General features: G+C 41.4%; 1 protein-coding gene and 1 long non-coding RNA gene across 2 annotated transcripts in view; one reads left to right on the forward strand and one right to left on the reverse strand.

The window, feature by feature from the left end:
* The window catches only part of LOC113018669 (zeta-sarcoglycan-like), a 53609-nt gene extending 45799 nt beyond the window's left edge, over positions 1-7810 (forward strand). Inside the window, exons 7-8 of the mRNA XM_026161969.2 lie at positions 3383-3506; positions 6637-7810. Of these exons, the coding sequence (XP_026017754.1) occupies positions 3383-3506; positions 6637-6828 (316 nt within the window). The 3' untranslated portion in view covers positions 6829-7810. The remainder of the gene's footprint in view (positions 1-3382; positions 3507-6636) is intronic.
* Positions 7811-12031: 4221 nt separating this feature from the next.
* On the reverse strand, positions 12032-14348 carry LOC145425367 (uncharacterized). Its single transcript, XR_013906037.1, has 4 exons — positions 14246-14348; positions 14014-14116; positions 13303-13418; positions 12032-12921 (listed from the first exon to the last, which is right to left on the reverse strand). It is a non-coding gene; the product is annotated as an uncharacterized LOC145425367 (long non-coding RNA).
* Positions 14349-14558: the final 210 nt, after the last annotated feature.

Raw genomic sequence — 14558 nt, forward strand, 5'->3', positions numbered from 1 at the left:
CAACTCAATCAAGTCAATCCAAAAATGTTAAATGCAGACTGTACACACTCACTGACCTTGCATCTAGTACTGGGTTAGAGCCCCATTGTAGACTTCAGAACTGCCTCAGTTCTTTGTGGCACAGATTCAAGAAAGTTCTGGATCATTCCCCAAAGATTTTGGTCCATATTGACACAATAGCATCACGCAGTTGAAGAAGATTTGGACATCCCAAAAGGTGCTCTCTTTTTTTTACAATCTAAGCATAGTGAACTCATTTTTGTGTTCAAGAAACCAGTTTGAGATGATTTGAGTTTTGTGACACGGTGCGCTATTCTACTGGAAGCAGGCATCAGAAGATGGTACACTGCAGTCATAAAGGGGAATGGACATGATCAGCAACAATACTCAGGTAGTCTGTGGTGTTTAGACTTTGGTCAGTTGGTACTGAGGAGCAGAAATGGAAGGAGTATGGCACAACTGTAAACCTACCAAGACAAGGCCGTCCACCTAAACTCACAGGCCGAACAAGGAGAGCTCTGATCAGAAATGCAGCCAAGAGGCCCATGGTGACTCTGGACGAGCCGCAGAGATCTATAGCTCAGGTGGGGGAATCTGTCCATAGGACAACTATTAGTCGTGCACTGCACAAAGTTGGCCTTTGTGGAAGAGTGGCAAGAAGAAAGCCATTGTTAACAGAAAACCATAAGAAGTCCCGTTTGCAGTTTGCCTCAAGCCATGTGGGGGACGCAGCAAACATGTGGAAGAAGGTGCTCTGGTCAGATGAGACCCAAAATGGAACTTTTTGGCCAAAATGCAAAACGCTATGTGTGGCGGAAAACTGCACATCACTCTGAACACACCATCCCCACTGTCAAATATGGTGGTGGCAGCATCATGCTCTGGGGGTGCTTCTCTTCAGCAGGGACAGGGAAGCTGGTCAAAGTTGATGGGAGGATGGATGGAGCCAAATACAGGGCAATCTTGGAAGAAAACCTCTTGGAGTCTGCGAAAGACTTGAGACTGGGGTGGAGGTTCACCTTCCAGCAGGACAACGACCCTAAACATGAAGCCAGGGCAACAATCACCTTTCTTCCCCATTCTAGTGCTCAGTTTGAACTTCAGCAGGTACTCTAGATCATGTCTACATGCCTGAATGCTTTGGCTTGCTGCCATGTGACTTGCTGGTTAATTATTTGCATTAACAAGCAGCTGAACAGGTCTACCTAACAAATTGGCCAGCGAGTGTATAGTGTGCTAGATTTAGCTTAAAGGCCATTTTCATCTGCACCCCCTGAGCGACGGCTTCTAATGATTCACAGCTTACTAAGAAAAACAGATAACTACTGTGGTAAATTAGAACCTGGCATTTAAAAGCACAAACACAATAAAACACTTCACAAAAAAGCACAACATTAAACAAAATAACAAAACTAGAAGACAAAACAAACCCCCCCACGCACAAAAAAAACAATGGTCCTTTCTATCATCAGCAAAGCAAAAAAAAAAAAAGGAAATTAAACATTTTATCAATGCCAGAAAGTGCTGATGCTGGCCTAAATGTTAGTGTCAACCTTTTAACATGTGGAACTTATTAAACTCACACACGGCTCTTTTCCATTCACTATATTTAATACAGTTATCAGGAATATTGGATTTAAATGAATCTAATGTTACACATGTAATGCACGTCTTGAGCAGCCATCGATGAATTCCAGTTGGTATGTCGTTAGTGATTGCTGGGTTTATTCATTTATTTATTTATTTATTTATTACACCAGTCAGTCTCAGGCAGAGTGAAGTGTGACTTCACGCTGCTGCGTTAGCCTCACAAAGGCCATACATGATAATGGAAGGAGTCTGAGACGGTTATAAAACCGAAGAGACATTTTTAACTTAATTCATTTAATGCTTTTTTTTTCTTCTGGACTGTGCCTGAAACAAGCACTCATGGAAATTGAGCACTTTGTCTTTTGGCAGAAGCGCCTGCTCTGCTGTGTGTGTGCGTGTGTGTGTGTGCGCTCAGTGGGTGATGACAGAACTGCTTTGAATGGAGTGAAAATATCACAGGCTCATGCCTTACATATCACAGATTTCTTACGGCACGGCTCAGTGGACGGTGTTTTAAATGGATCTTTTAATGACTGCCCTGTCCATAGAGAATCAGCAGACTCTTAACAAATAATTATTGGGGGGTTTAAGAGGAGAGATGGGATTTTGAGTGCTGCCACTGGAGATGAATGAGGTTGTTTTTTTTTTCGTTTTGGGTTTGTTTGTTTTTACACAATAAATAAAAAATTTGAAATTAGTACTTAAAATTACATTCTTGCCTTTTTTCTGTAATAAGCCGTTATTTGCATTCACAAAACCAACAACATGAAGGGTTTGAGATTAAAATTGAATTGGAAAACGTAATACGCAAACAAACATGTCATAACACTGTATGCTGAAGCGTGGCGTATCTGCTCACTGAACAGCTTTCATGGAGAAAACAATAGATGGGTATTAAAAGAAAAGCCACTCTATCTTCTTTATTCCTTCACGTCTAGAGCACAAACAATCCCGGGTCAAAGGCACGTTTTCACAGATCCCCTTCAGACTGTATCTACTGACAGGCTTTTCAAATGCAGATGAAATTCGTTTGCTCGTCTTTCTTCGCACCCTTATTTCCACTAGTGCATAATCCAAAATATGTGTCACTTTCAGAGCGTATGGAGATTTAAGCGATTTAAAGGCAGCTCCTTAAAGTCTTCCATTTAAAATTCATTGAAAACAGATTTGAGAGAGATGTGCGCGTGGGGGGGCGGAATCAATTTGAAACGGTTATGAGTTATGAAAACAAATTCCACATTGATTGGCTCTCACACTTATCTTTCCCTGTGTAAACAAATAGTCCACAGGAGGAAAATGCAAATTGCATTAGCCTCAGCGTGGCTGAAGGTCAACATCAGCTGATACAATTATGGGCTGTTTAGGACAGCCATACTGCTTTGGAATAATGAAAGCAGCTATTTAAACATGAACAGCAGCTTTAATATTCCTCCGGTAGGGAAGCAGTTGGTACGGCAAACCCCAAGCTGCACTTGCTCAGACAGAAATATCAGTGCGCTTTCTTTCCTTCTTTCTTGTTAAATTTGAGACATTTTGACTCAAATTTGAAATCCTTGGATTTGTTATGAAAACAAAGACTATTCGCGTCATTAATCTGGCCTAAACACGGAGAGATGTATAAAATATCAACTGAATAACAATCAGTGTAACCTTGAATGAATTTTGTATCCTTAGCTATTAAATCCAACTGAAAGGCAACGTTTTAATAATGCAAACATGCTGAAAGTATAAGCAGAATAAATCAATGAGCTCATCCGCTGCATCACTGAGCTGCTTCTTTTTTTTTTGTCAGGCTCGAGTCTCCCACACGAACCCTGACCATGGAGGCTCCCAGAGGGGTGGAAGTGAGTGCCGCTGAAGGGTCGCTGAAGGTCAGCGGTCGCAAGGATCTACGGCTAGAGTCCACTGAAGGAGAGGTGAGGAGCATTCGTTTCTATATATGTATATCTATATATTTGTTTTAAATATTCTACCACAAGGCATGTGATATGAAGCAATCAAATGTGACTGAGTAGTTTTAGCTTTAACACAGGAGGAAATAAGAGACTTTTTTTTATAGTCTTTCCATTTTCACAGACTTAAAGATCTGTCATTGTTTCTTTAATCGTAAATTAAGGAACTCACAAGTCTGGAGTTGATTCCAAGTGTTCAATTTATATTCATGAAAAATGCAAATGCAGTATTTATTCAAGTCAAGAACACCGCTGTCATGATACTCCTGATGTGATATTATTGCGATTTTAAACGTTTTGCTATATGCTGAGTATCACATTAACATATATTGCGATTTATTCCCTTTTTTTCCAAACTTGGTCAGCATCTCTTTCTTTTACTTTGTAAAGTTCTCGCATTTCTGTCATTTTATTGCAGCAAAATAGAACTGTGAAGCAGACAGACTGACCAACACGGTCATTAACACCCATCAAAATGTTGCATGCACCTGACAGACTGAGCTGTTTGTGCTACATTGTGTTACATTGTGTGCGACTGAATTCAAATGTGTGGGCTGCTGTACTATTAAAGGTATTTTAAGCAGCAGTAGCCAGTCATCGGTGAGATAATGAGCCACATATGAATCCACAGCATGTAATGTCCAGATGTCTCAAGTTAATGCAACCCTTTGCTGTACTCACATTTATGCCTAACCTCTCTGTAGAGCCTGGGTACAGCTGTATCCATCAAAGGTGTCACACACCTGGGTTCCAGTGCCTTGAGATTGGGGAGGGGAAAATGCTTCTTTTTGTCCTCCACGTAGTTGCACAGCCAGGTGTCCTTGAGTTTCTTGAAAGGCACCTATAAATATTTTCTTAGCTCTGAATTGGGAGGTAGTTTTGTCAGTGGTCCCAGTGTTGGTTGTTTTGTAGAGACAGCAGCCAGCAGTGAGGACAGAAAGTTTGCCAAAGTAAACTGTATGGTGGACCACCACGAAAACGTCTCTAATAATAAACCCAACCAGATACTATTTCACCTTCACAAACATGAACGTTTTCATGAAACTAACAAAGGCAACACGAACAAAGCTAAAGCTATTCAGAGCTCGAGCCAACCGCGAGCTAGGAGCCTCGGTATGAGCAAAGGATCAAGACTGTGATGAGGGGAAATTATGGAGACGAGTGAAAAAAAGAGAAAGGGGCTCATCTGGCGACTTTTTAAAAACACCCTAAAAGTGATGTAAGAACCTGACATTTGTTTTGTCGTGTAAATCTTTTGCTTTTGTTTGAGGTAAATATGTCAGGTAAAGGTGGATGTGCAGCAGCTCCCTTTTAATTAATTATTTGTAGCTGTCTCCAGTGTCAGAGCAGTTTTTCGGTTTCAGTGTGAGAGCACGTGCTGCAAAATCGAATAATTCATTTTAGTTTGAAGAATTTTATAATGTAGAAAATTAGATTTAGCAAAGATCACTATGAGCAGGTCACACATAGAGAATAACCGAAAATTTGCATCAGCCAAGCTAATGTTCATAGTTCTCCCAGAGTATTTTATGACACTCCCGTGTATTATATCCACCTCCTTTGTCCCTCCTTTTTTGTAAATCCAAACTTCTTTTTTTCTACAATGCTGCCATCTGTTTTAAAAACTTCCTCCCGTATGCCGATGTCACTTGGGGAAAAAAAAACACAAGATCACCATCTGTTGAACTGTTAAAGTAATTTCTTTTATTATTCTAGGGCTAAAAAGTTAGTATTGTCTTTGCAGATCATATATTAAAATATCAATATTTGATGGGTCTGTATCAATACAGTATTATCTCTCAAACTATTGCAGTACTCTGGCGTATCAGTACCCTCTGCCCTTGTTACCTGGATGATGGAAAGAGAGGGAAAGCAAGGACTAATTATCCAAAGCAAACATCATTACTTGTCAAATATGGAGGATGCATTGTGATTGCATGTACGGCTACCTGTGGAGCTAGGTCTGTAGTATTAATTAGCTTCAGCAAGGAGGTTATGTGGTTTGTTTATTTAGTCTGTTTGTTAGCCGGATGACTCAAAAAGTTGAAGATGATTTGCATGAAAACTTGGCCAGAGCCTGGGCTTGGCTCAACTTATTTATTTCAAATTTGTCATTTTACAAACTAGTCTAAATTCAGATATCCTTCTGGATCCAGGAACTCGTGCATGGTGCGGAGGAAATGATCAGCCTTGGCTGGGTTTTTGTAGTCTCTTGTTGTGAATGCTGATAAAAGAAGCAGGCTAAATTCTGGGCCGTGGCTCTACTTCCTGCTCAGATTCAGCCAAGTGCTGTAAAACGAAAAGGACGGTTTTTTACGGTGCAAATGAACAGTGACCTCAAACATCCCAAAACAACCCAAGAGCTTCAGAAGGCAAAGGATATTTAATGCTCTTAAATCGATGAGTCACTTGCTTGATTTTTTAACCCAACCGAGCCAGCTGTTCACTTATCTGAGACAAAAACTGAGCCACGAACGCTGAGACAGAAGGCAGCTGCAGTAAAGGCCTGGCAGCGCATTTAGTGATGTCATTGCTTTCAGACTGCAGGTGGTAACTGACTGCAAACAGTCTGCAACAAAGTCACAATGCAATCCTTATATTTATGAGTTTGTCCAGTTGCTTTGAGCCTGTGGATATGGTGGAAATGAAGTCGTTTTACTTTTCTGTTTTTCTTTTTAACATTTGAGCCTGGTGGTGGATGGAAACAGATCTCCAGAGTTCTAATAATGGTCGTTTAGAGAATTGTCAGTCACTAATTGGGAAATCTTGGCAGTCTGTTTAATAGTTGTTGAGCCATTTCAGTCTGAACCAAAGCAGCGACCCACCAACTGACACTCTGCTCCCTTGAGCCACTAGTGTGGCCAAAAAAACAAAAAGAGAGAGAGACCAATTTAATGTTCCAGGCCAAATCCACCTTCACTGCTGATCTAACTCATCAGATCAGGACTGCTGTATCTCACTCCACCTGCTACTGTATTTACTGATTGTGCCACAGTCATTTATCAGTTCCAGTTGGTACTATATCACTCCAGGACACCCCTGACAGTGTTATTTGAATGACTTCCAGCTTGTCTCCAACGTTGTGTCCTTCCAGATACTTTTAGATGCCAACGCCGTTCAGTTTGGAGGCCTCCCGCTCGGCACCTACACAGCGTCGCCCAGGCAGGCCTCGCAGGAGCAGACCGTGTACGAGGTGTGCGTTTGTCCCAGTGGCAAGATCTACCTCTCTCCCGCAGAGAGCAGCTCCACCTGCCAGGCCATGAGCAACATCTGCCTCTGGAGCTGACCTGGGAGCAGCGGCGGTTGAGCGGAGACAGTTAGAACATCTGCTCTGGAGCTGCAGAGAGCGGGATGGGTCTCTCCGATGGTACAAATGACAGAGTGGGACACTGAGATGGAGCTGGTAAGAGAGACTGCAGTCAGGTCAGCACAGAAGCATCCAGGTTGCTACCTGCAGTGCGTTGAAGGAGGTCAGGACTCTTCCACCAGTGGAAGTCGCGGCGGCTCTCTGAAATCAGGAATATCCCACACGGAGAGGAGAGCCTCCATCTCCTTATTAGATTCAGAGGACACGACTTTTATTTTTCTACTCCAGGTTGAGTGCTGGCAGGCAGTGACTGTTTTTATGATAAGGAAGAAGAGGAGAGGTGGGGATGGATGAAACACAGGTGCCTTCAGCTTTAAATGGCTTCATTCTAAAACTGTCTGTGCAGCTGGAGTCAGACATTAGCTGTAATGGTAGAAAGTGGAGTAAGCACAATGATGTTTTTCCCTCTAAAAATCCCATAGACTGAATATAAAAGATGGACATAATCACTGCAAAGCCGCTAACAGGTGTGTGAAGCCTTGAGTGTAGCTTTTTGATGGTCACATCTTTGTTAGATCTAACAAACTGAGCAACACTGCACAAACATACAAAAAAAACTTGCTAACTACACGCATTACCCAGTTTGTCCTTGATGGCACCAATGGTGACGTTTGTTAAAGTAGCCCTGAAAATACTGATTGAGCCCAAAACATGACAGAAAATGGTTTAATGTGTTCATGAAGAGAGAAGTAGGATCATTTTCTCATACAGTCGAGCTTCTTTCGCAACAAGATGAGTCGCCCTCTGCTGGTCATTAAAGAAAATGCAGGTTTATCCATGTTTTATATGCAGTCTATGAAAAAATTTAGATTGTTTTTGTTTTTGAATGATCTCAATAGGTGGTGTGTGTTTGTTTTCTACTCTGTCAGAGGCTGTGTATTAAACTTGTTTCTGTGTGGCACTCATCGTTCTTGACATTTAACTATTCCCCGAGGTTCAGGTGGACAGATTTCCAAAGACTTCGCTCTCTAAGATAACTGTGACATGATGTACTACAACTTTAGCTGGAAGACCGTCTCATTGAGAGTACACGTTTGGAGCGTATATCACATATTATGTGATATTCATTGTGTTGAAAATTAAGTTTAGCTGAATCGAGGATAACTTAAACTACAAAGAATGAACATTATGTGATCAAAAGCTCCAGAACAGCAGGTCAATGGACCTTGTGGTAAGTGTTTCTTTGACATTTGTTCAATGACAGGGGAAAGTCCCCCGATTCTCGAGTACTACAGCGCCACCAGTAGGGCAGAAGTTGAAAGTGCATTTAAGTCGTACTTCACAAAAAAATTAGGTGTGGTTGGATAACTTGCATCAAGCCAATTTCAAAGCACCCTATTAAGTCAGTTTCTGCCATACTGAATGTTGTTAAAGCATTTAATACACCGGGCACGTTTGTTATTTTCCCCAAGTCAGCACCAAAGAAGGCACAGACCATCTTCAGATTAAGCCTCACAAAAGCTGAAATTAGCGGCAAAGTTGACAAACAAGCAAAGTCGTGTACCGTCAAAGCTGCGATTAGTCTAAACTAAACTCCAGACAAACGCACGTTGGGTGACTTAGTGAATCTAAATTTGCTGTAGACGTGAGTGTGGATGGTTGTGTGTCTCTCTGTGTGTTTGCCCTCTAAGACAAACTGGTGACCTGCTCAAGGCGTGCCCCACCTTTCCTGCTATGACAGCTGGGATAGTCTCCAGCTTCCTGTGACCTTAAATTAAACAAGTGTTTAAGAACGTGGATGGATGGAAATATATTTAATAGTCATCTCAAGGTATTTTATATAATGCATGCTGTACACCTTAACTGATATTCACTATCTTGCTTCTTTCTTTTTAGGTCTTGAGGCTCAGCTGGTACTCCAGCCTCCTCTTTCATACTGGTGGATGCTGTAGGTAATACTCAAGTACTACCAGACTTACAAAACTCCAAACTAACCCTTTAAGTTGCCGTGCACGTGTCATCTGTGTGGCCGCTGCAGCTTTGTCCCACAGGGTGTGTGGTGCACGTTTAGCAATGACATGTGACAGACGAAAACCTAAATCATATTATTACATTTAATTTAAACATACCTGTTTATTTAAGGTCAGCAAATGATTTGCAGAGTGTATTTAGGTTCTCTTCTCTCATGTGAAATATCTCTGGCTGAAGAAAACGAAAAGCCAGAGAAAGACACAACATGTTATCCACCGGTACTTTCATAGCTGTGATGCTTTAGCTTCTCTGCAAGTATCAGAATTCTTTCTGAATACATTTCTGCTGTCTGTTGCATCGCAGCTCTTTAACATTTTAGCCACATTTTCTTGCAGAAGGTTTGTGCATTTTCCACTCTGCATGAGAGACTATAGGGGCTTGTGTTATAGGGTGATGTCATGGTGCAAAGCCTCTATAGATTGGACGAATTACACCCAGAAAAATGCATAACGGCGCTGCAGGTTGATACGCTCATTTTCCAAACCCCACCCGGTTAATCGGAGCCAGCCTAGAGTTTTATTCTTATAAATTGAGAGACAAAAAGGGAAGATTTTGGAGCACTTACGATGACACATCCAGTGAAGGGGGGAGGAAAAAAACGCCCTGCTTTTCCAGCCTGTGGCCTGGAGAGGAATGAACAGCAGTCTGAAAAAGCAGCAGAAGCGATTCAAACCTGCCTTTTAACAGACGCCGCTACCTCTCTTTTTCATAATTCTCTCTGCCCGTAATGTTCGTCGTGCACGGGAGCAGGAGCATTATAAAACCTTTTTTCTCTGCCACAGGCAGTCTGAACAGAAGAGGCAGAGGAGAGTGTTTAAGGAGCAGGGTTAAGAGCTGATATTATCGAGCCCGCTGCTGTACATTCACGGCTGGGTGCACTTCACACGTTTTCTGCCTCTAATTAGGTCCAAAGTTGCCATCAAGGAACCCGATTGGTGTCGCAGGAACTCTGTGGCTGCTGTATTTTAAAGTCTCGCTTTTCAAGAGGGGCTCTGCGGCAAGCAGGTAGTTAGACGATTCACACAATTAACACCGCAGGCCCCTTCAGAAGTCGCATCAAATCTCCAAACTAATAACTCGCTCCCCTCCACCTGTAAGAATACATAAACCCCGTATGAAGGGAGTAGGGTGACAGGTGAGAGGAAATCTGTTCACATTGGGGAGTTGAGTGTTTTCGCTCCCGGCTAAAGACGGCCTCTTTGCATTTGTGATCATGCTGAAGCATTCATTTGACTCAAACACGCACCATATGCTTAAGACCTCTGAGAGTATCCCTGCTTTGGATTCACACCTTCATATGCATATCAGTTAAGAAGCTCAGTGTGAATATTTGTTTCTGATCCCAAAGGGAGGGGGAGGCTTGATTGTTTGGCGTGCCGAGCCAGAAAAAGTTCAGATTTTGTGCTTCTGTTCAGATCTGTCCAATTCATACACCTGTTCAGAGCTTTTGCTGATGAGATGCCATGTTGTTAAAATGCCAGCTTTTTTTCTTCGTCTTCTTCGTGCACGTGGCTCTCTATTTACAGGTTGAACGCATCTTGCCAAGCTTTCTGTTTCACTCCTGTCTTTGAGTAAAATATTAAGCACACTCGTAGCACGATGCGATAGATTTGTAGAGCACTATACCTGCAGTCACCCACGTAACAAAATGACTCAAAATTGAGGCTGCAAAGAAAAGTCAGTAACACAAAACCGTGGTGTTTATTAGAGTGGGTGTGTATTAATGTTTCCAGTGGAGAAAGCATGTTTAATGATGGCAAATGTTGAAGCTGCTGTAGCTCCAGGTGCTACAAAGGAGGTGTGTGGTCCATGATTGTAACTCCATGTGCCATAAGGGTGAATTTATAAAATATAATTTGTCAGGATTTTTTTCCAGGCTGGAACACCATTTACTTCTGGCTCACATTTTAATTCGCTTGATTTTGCTGCCATCTATTGGCTGATATAGGTCTCACATTTACAGCTCCCTGTTCAAAGCTGGATTACTGCCTGAACACAAAGGACACATGTCCCGAGAGCCACTCCCACAGTTTACTGAGAGCTAATTATTTTTGATTTAGTTTATTGTAGACATATGCACTGATCACATATATTTAATTACGTAAGTCCTGCTCTAAATGTTCATCAAGAGCTCCATCTTATGTGCACATTTTCCAAGTTTGACATTTACCTACGCCCACACACCAGTGCAGTTTCCAAGAAAAATATAAATTAGTCTTCAATCCAAATGTAATTGTTTTCATCCTTTTTCTTTTACTTATCCTCATCAGGGTCATGGGCAGGCTGGGGCCTATCCCAGCTACCACAAGTGGGCTACACCCTGGGCAGAAACGTGGATTTCAGTATTCTGATTTACCAAGATTTCTGCATCTCCTGGAATGGGCTCCATCCAATTTCGGCACTTTGACTCACTCATGTTTAGGGATGAACTGATCATGTTGGTCAAAGCGTCAGGTGACTTCACAGCAAAACAAAAGTTTAAGGCTGATTAAGTTCAAGACATGAGCCAACAGAGTGAGTGGGTGCCCCATCACCATGGTGGTTAGCACTGTTGCCTCACAGCAAGGTCTTGGGTTTGAATCCACTGGCTGATGAGTTTGCATGCTCTCCCCATGTCTGGGTTGGTCTCTCATGACACTTAAGACTTCCTCCCAAAGTTCAAAAGTATGCAGGTGTAGCCTACCTCTCACCTAATGACAGCAGCAACAGTCTTCAGCACAACTACAACCCTGTATGGGATAACTGGAAGAAGACGGCTTTGACTCTTTAGTTGTCTCTACTTATGAGTTTGAAAAATGACATTTTGCTGTGATTTTGGTGTTCCACCGTTTTTCTTGTGTGTACCCGCTGTAAGGAAATCTTTTTAGCGAGATATTTTTCTGTTTCATTTTCACCTGTTTGGGTTGCAGATGGTTTGATTTGTGTAAACAATGCCCTTCTGTAGGGGGGAGCTGGAATAGCCGTAAATGTGATGTCAAGATCAAGACCTGATTCACACAGATCTGGTCCACTTCTACACTTTCAATCACATCTGTAACAGGACATCCCACTACAAGCTTTCTCTAGAAAGGTCCATCTATGCCCCATGAAGTTAGTTCATATCTTTAAAAAGAAAAAAAAAAGAAAAAGAAAGAAAAGGATGATGCAGGAGTCCAGAGTATAAAGAAACTTTAATTGTTGGATTAAGAACAACCGTCACAATTTGAGGACTTATATATTTTAAAAAAGAAATGTGCAATGGCATTTCAACCCTTGAGGTTTTTCATTTAAGACACGTTTCAGGTAAAAATAAACTAGGAGCACTGAAACCGCATAATGCTTGTGTTATACAGCTGTATTAAGCTTATAGTAAATGTATAATAAGAATTATGGATGACCACAATGACTACAGATAATTTTGGAAAACCGGCTGACCACAGGCCTTAATTGAACATATGTTTAGGCTCTATATATTAAGTATTTCGACATAAAACTTTAGGGATTCCTGCTGCTTAACATGTTTAAAAGAAATTATGTAATACTGTATTTGATGACCAATGTTACTTGCATCACTCAAATTGTCCACGGAACAACTTTTTAATTAACACTCAAATGTACTTATTTACTCAAACAGACTGGTGTGCTTAGCTGTAAGCCTGCTCTGCAGTCTTAGACTAATCCGCAGACTTTAAATAAACAAATATGTAAATTATATACTGTTTTTTTCTGAATACTAACATTTAAAATACATACCCAACCCTTCCATGTAAATTGTCAGACTGAAAATTTTGGCAACATGAAGCTTTTGTTAACATCTGGATTTATCACCTTACAATAACACAATATTTTCAGACATAACTTACGGTACCAGGTAATTTTACATAAAGCTATTACATCAGGAGAACCTGTAGATAGTGTTGATTAGTCTGTACTGGACAAGAAGTATTTATTGAAAACACAACATTCAGGCCAAGTAGCAGCTGGGTCTTCATTCAGTAGTCCCCTCTGTGGTCGGGGATGGGTTTCTAAGGACGTACTGTCCTTTGGCTGTTCTCGTTATGCCTGCAATAAAAACAAAACTACATTTGAGGTATGAGTCACTTAAATTTAGCAGTTTAAACACATAATCGCATTATAATCCTGCTATTTATGTGTTGGATAATTAAATAGCTTGCTCCTTTATGCCAGGGAATAAAGTTTTGAACTATTCCTTTAACCTCTTGGCCCATTTTCACACATTAAGTCTCATCCTAGCAGGATGGTGTCCCCAGGTGTCCTTTTTCTTATGTAGCTTTCAGCAGGACACTTCCAGTAATCAGACTGACACTGACACTCTCTCACTACTTAAAGTACTCGGTTTGGTTCAGGTGAGAGAGCTGCCCGGGTAGAGCGAGCAGGAGGCAGCACAGTCAGAGCTGTGAAGTCTGGTATGAAAGGACTCACCTCACGTTCTAATCTGGCAGGTCATCAGCTCTCAGGGCAGATCTGGAAATACCCAAGCCTGCAGGAATCCTGTCCGGATACCTGACAGCGAGCTTGTTGTGATTCAGCTCAAAGCCCTGACGAGTGAACACAATACTAATTTAATGGGTGGAGGAGTAACCTGGGCATGTGACAAAGTATTCACCAAAATCACAGAGAGACGCGTGACCGGGTGATAAGAGTTACACATCAACAACGCATTCACAGCATGATCTAGACAGTTTCAGAAGACTCAAACAAAAACTAGACAGACACAAGTGTAGAAAAAACTGACCTAAGGAGATTAGGAAAGGGGGCACACATAAAGATGAACCCCTAAAATGCAAAATTCAGGGCTTGAAGCAGGGCAGATTTCTGACCCTGGAGATTGATGCACTTCTTTGCCTGCAGTCTGAATTTTTATTCACCAATGTGGGCCTCTTTTTTTATTCATATTTAGTTGAATAGATAAATGACAAATTAAAACTCCTTTCATAAATTCAAGGGTTTTTGTAGCTTCGGTGTCTCAGGGAGTTAAAATTTAATGATACATTAAAGAATCTAAAGTGGCCCCGCTTCCTGGATTTCGGCCAGACAGCCATCCTGCAAATTACAACAGCGACTGCCTCTCGGCAACTTCACAAACAGTACTACGGAATTACGACACAGTACCACAATAAAGGATGCACTTACATGAAAACGTCGGATTGCTTCATCACAGTGTTCTTGTTTTGTATAGTTAACAAAGGCACATCGTTTGGCAGTCAAAACCTTGACGCTATAGACGACCCCGACCCTGCAGGACAGGAGTGTGTAAAAAAACAAAACAAAGTTACCATAAAAAGTGTCTCACTACACTACAGCAATGCAGAGCTATTTACTTTTATTACATAACAAACCCTAGAACTCCACTACAGGCTCTTACTTGTTAAACAGGTTTGCAAGCATGGAGTCGGTTACTGGGAAATTCAGGTTTCCCACCCAAACTGGAAACAGCTCCCTGTTGAAAGAAGACACCATTTAAAAAAACAATATACGACCTATGCACAAAGTCTGTTTTGGGATAGCTACACAATAATTTATAATATGCACAGTAAACAGTTTAAAAAAAAAAAAAAGAGAAAAGCCTAATGACTTTCTGCTCTAATGATTTCCTGGGCTACACCGTCTAATTAAAGGTGAAAGAATACCAATAAAGTACCTTGTCTCTTGACTAATTAAATTTTGCAATTATAAAA

The sequence above is a fragment of the Astatotilapia calliptera genome, chromosome 3 (assembly GCF_964374335.1).
Source record: "Astatotilapia calliptera chromosome 3, fAstCal68.1, whole genome shotgun sequence".
NCBI classification, from domain to species: Eukaryota; Metazoa; Chordata; class Actinopteri; order Cichliformes; family Cichlidae; genus Astatotilapia; species Astatotilapia calliptera.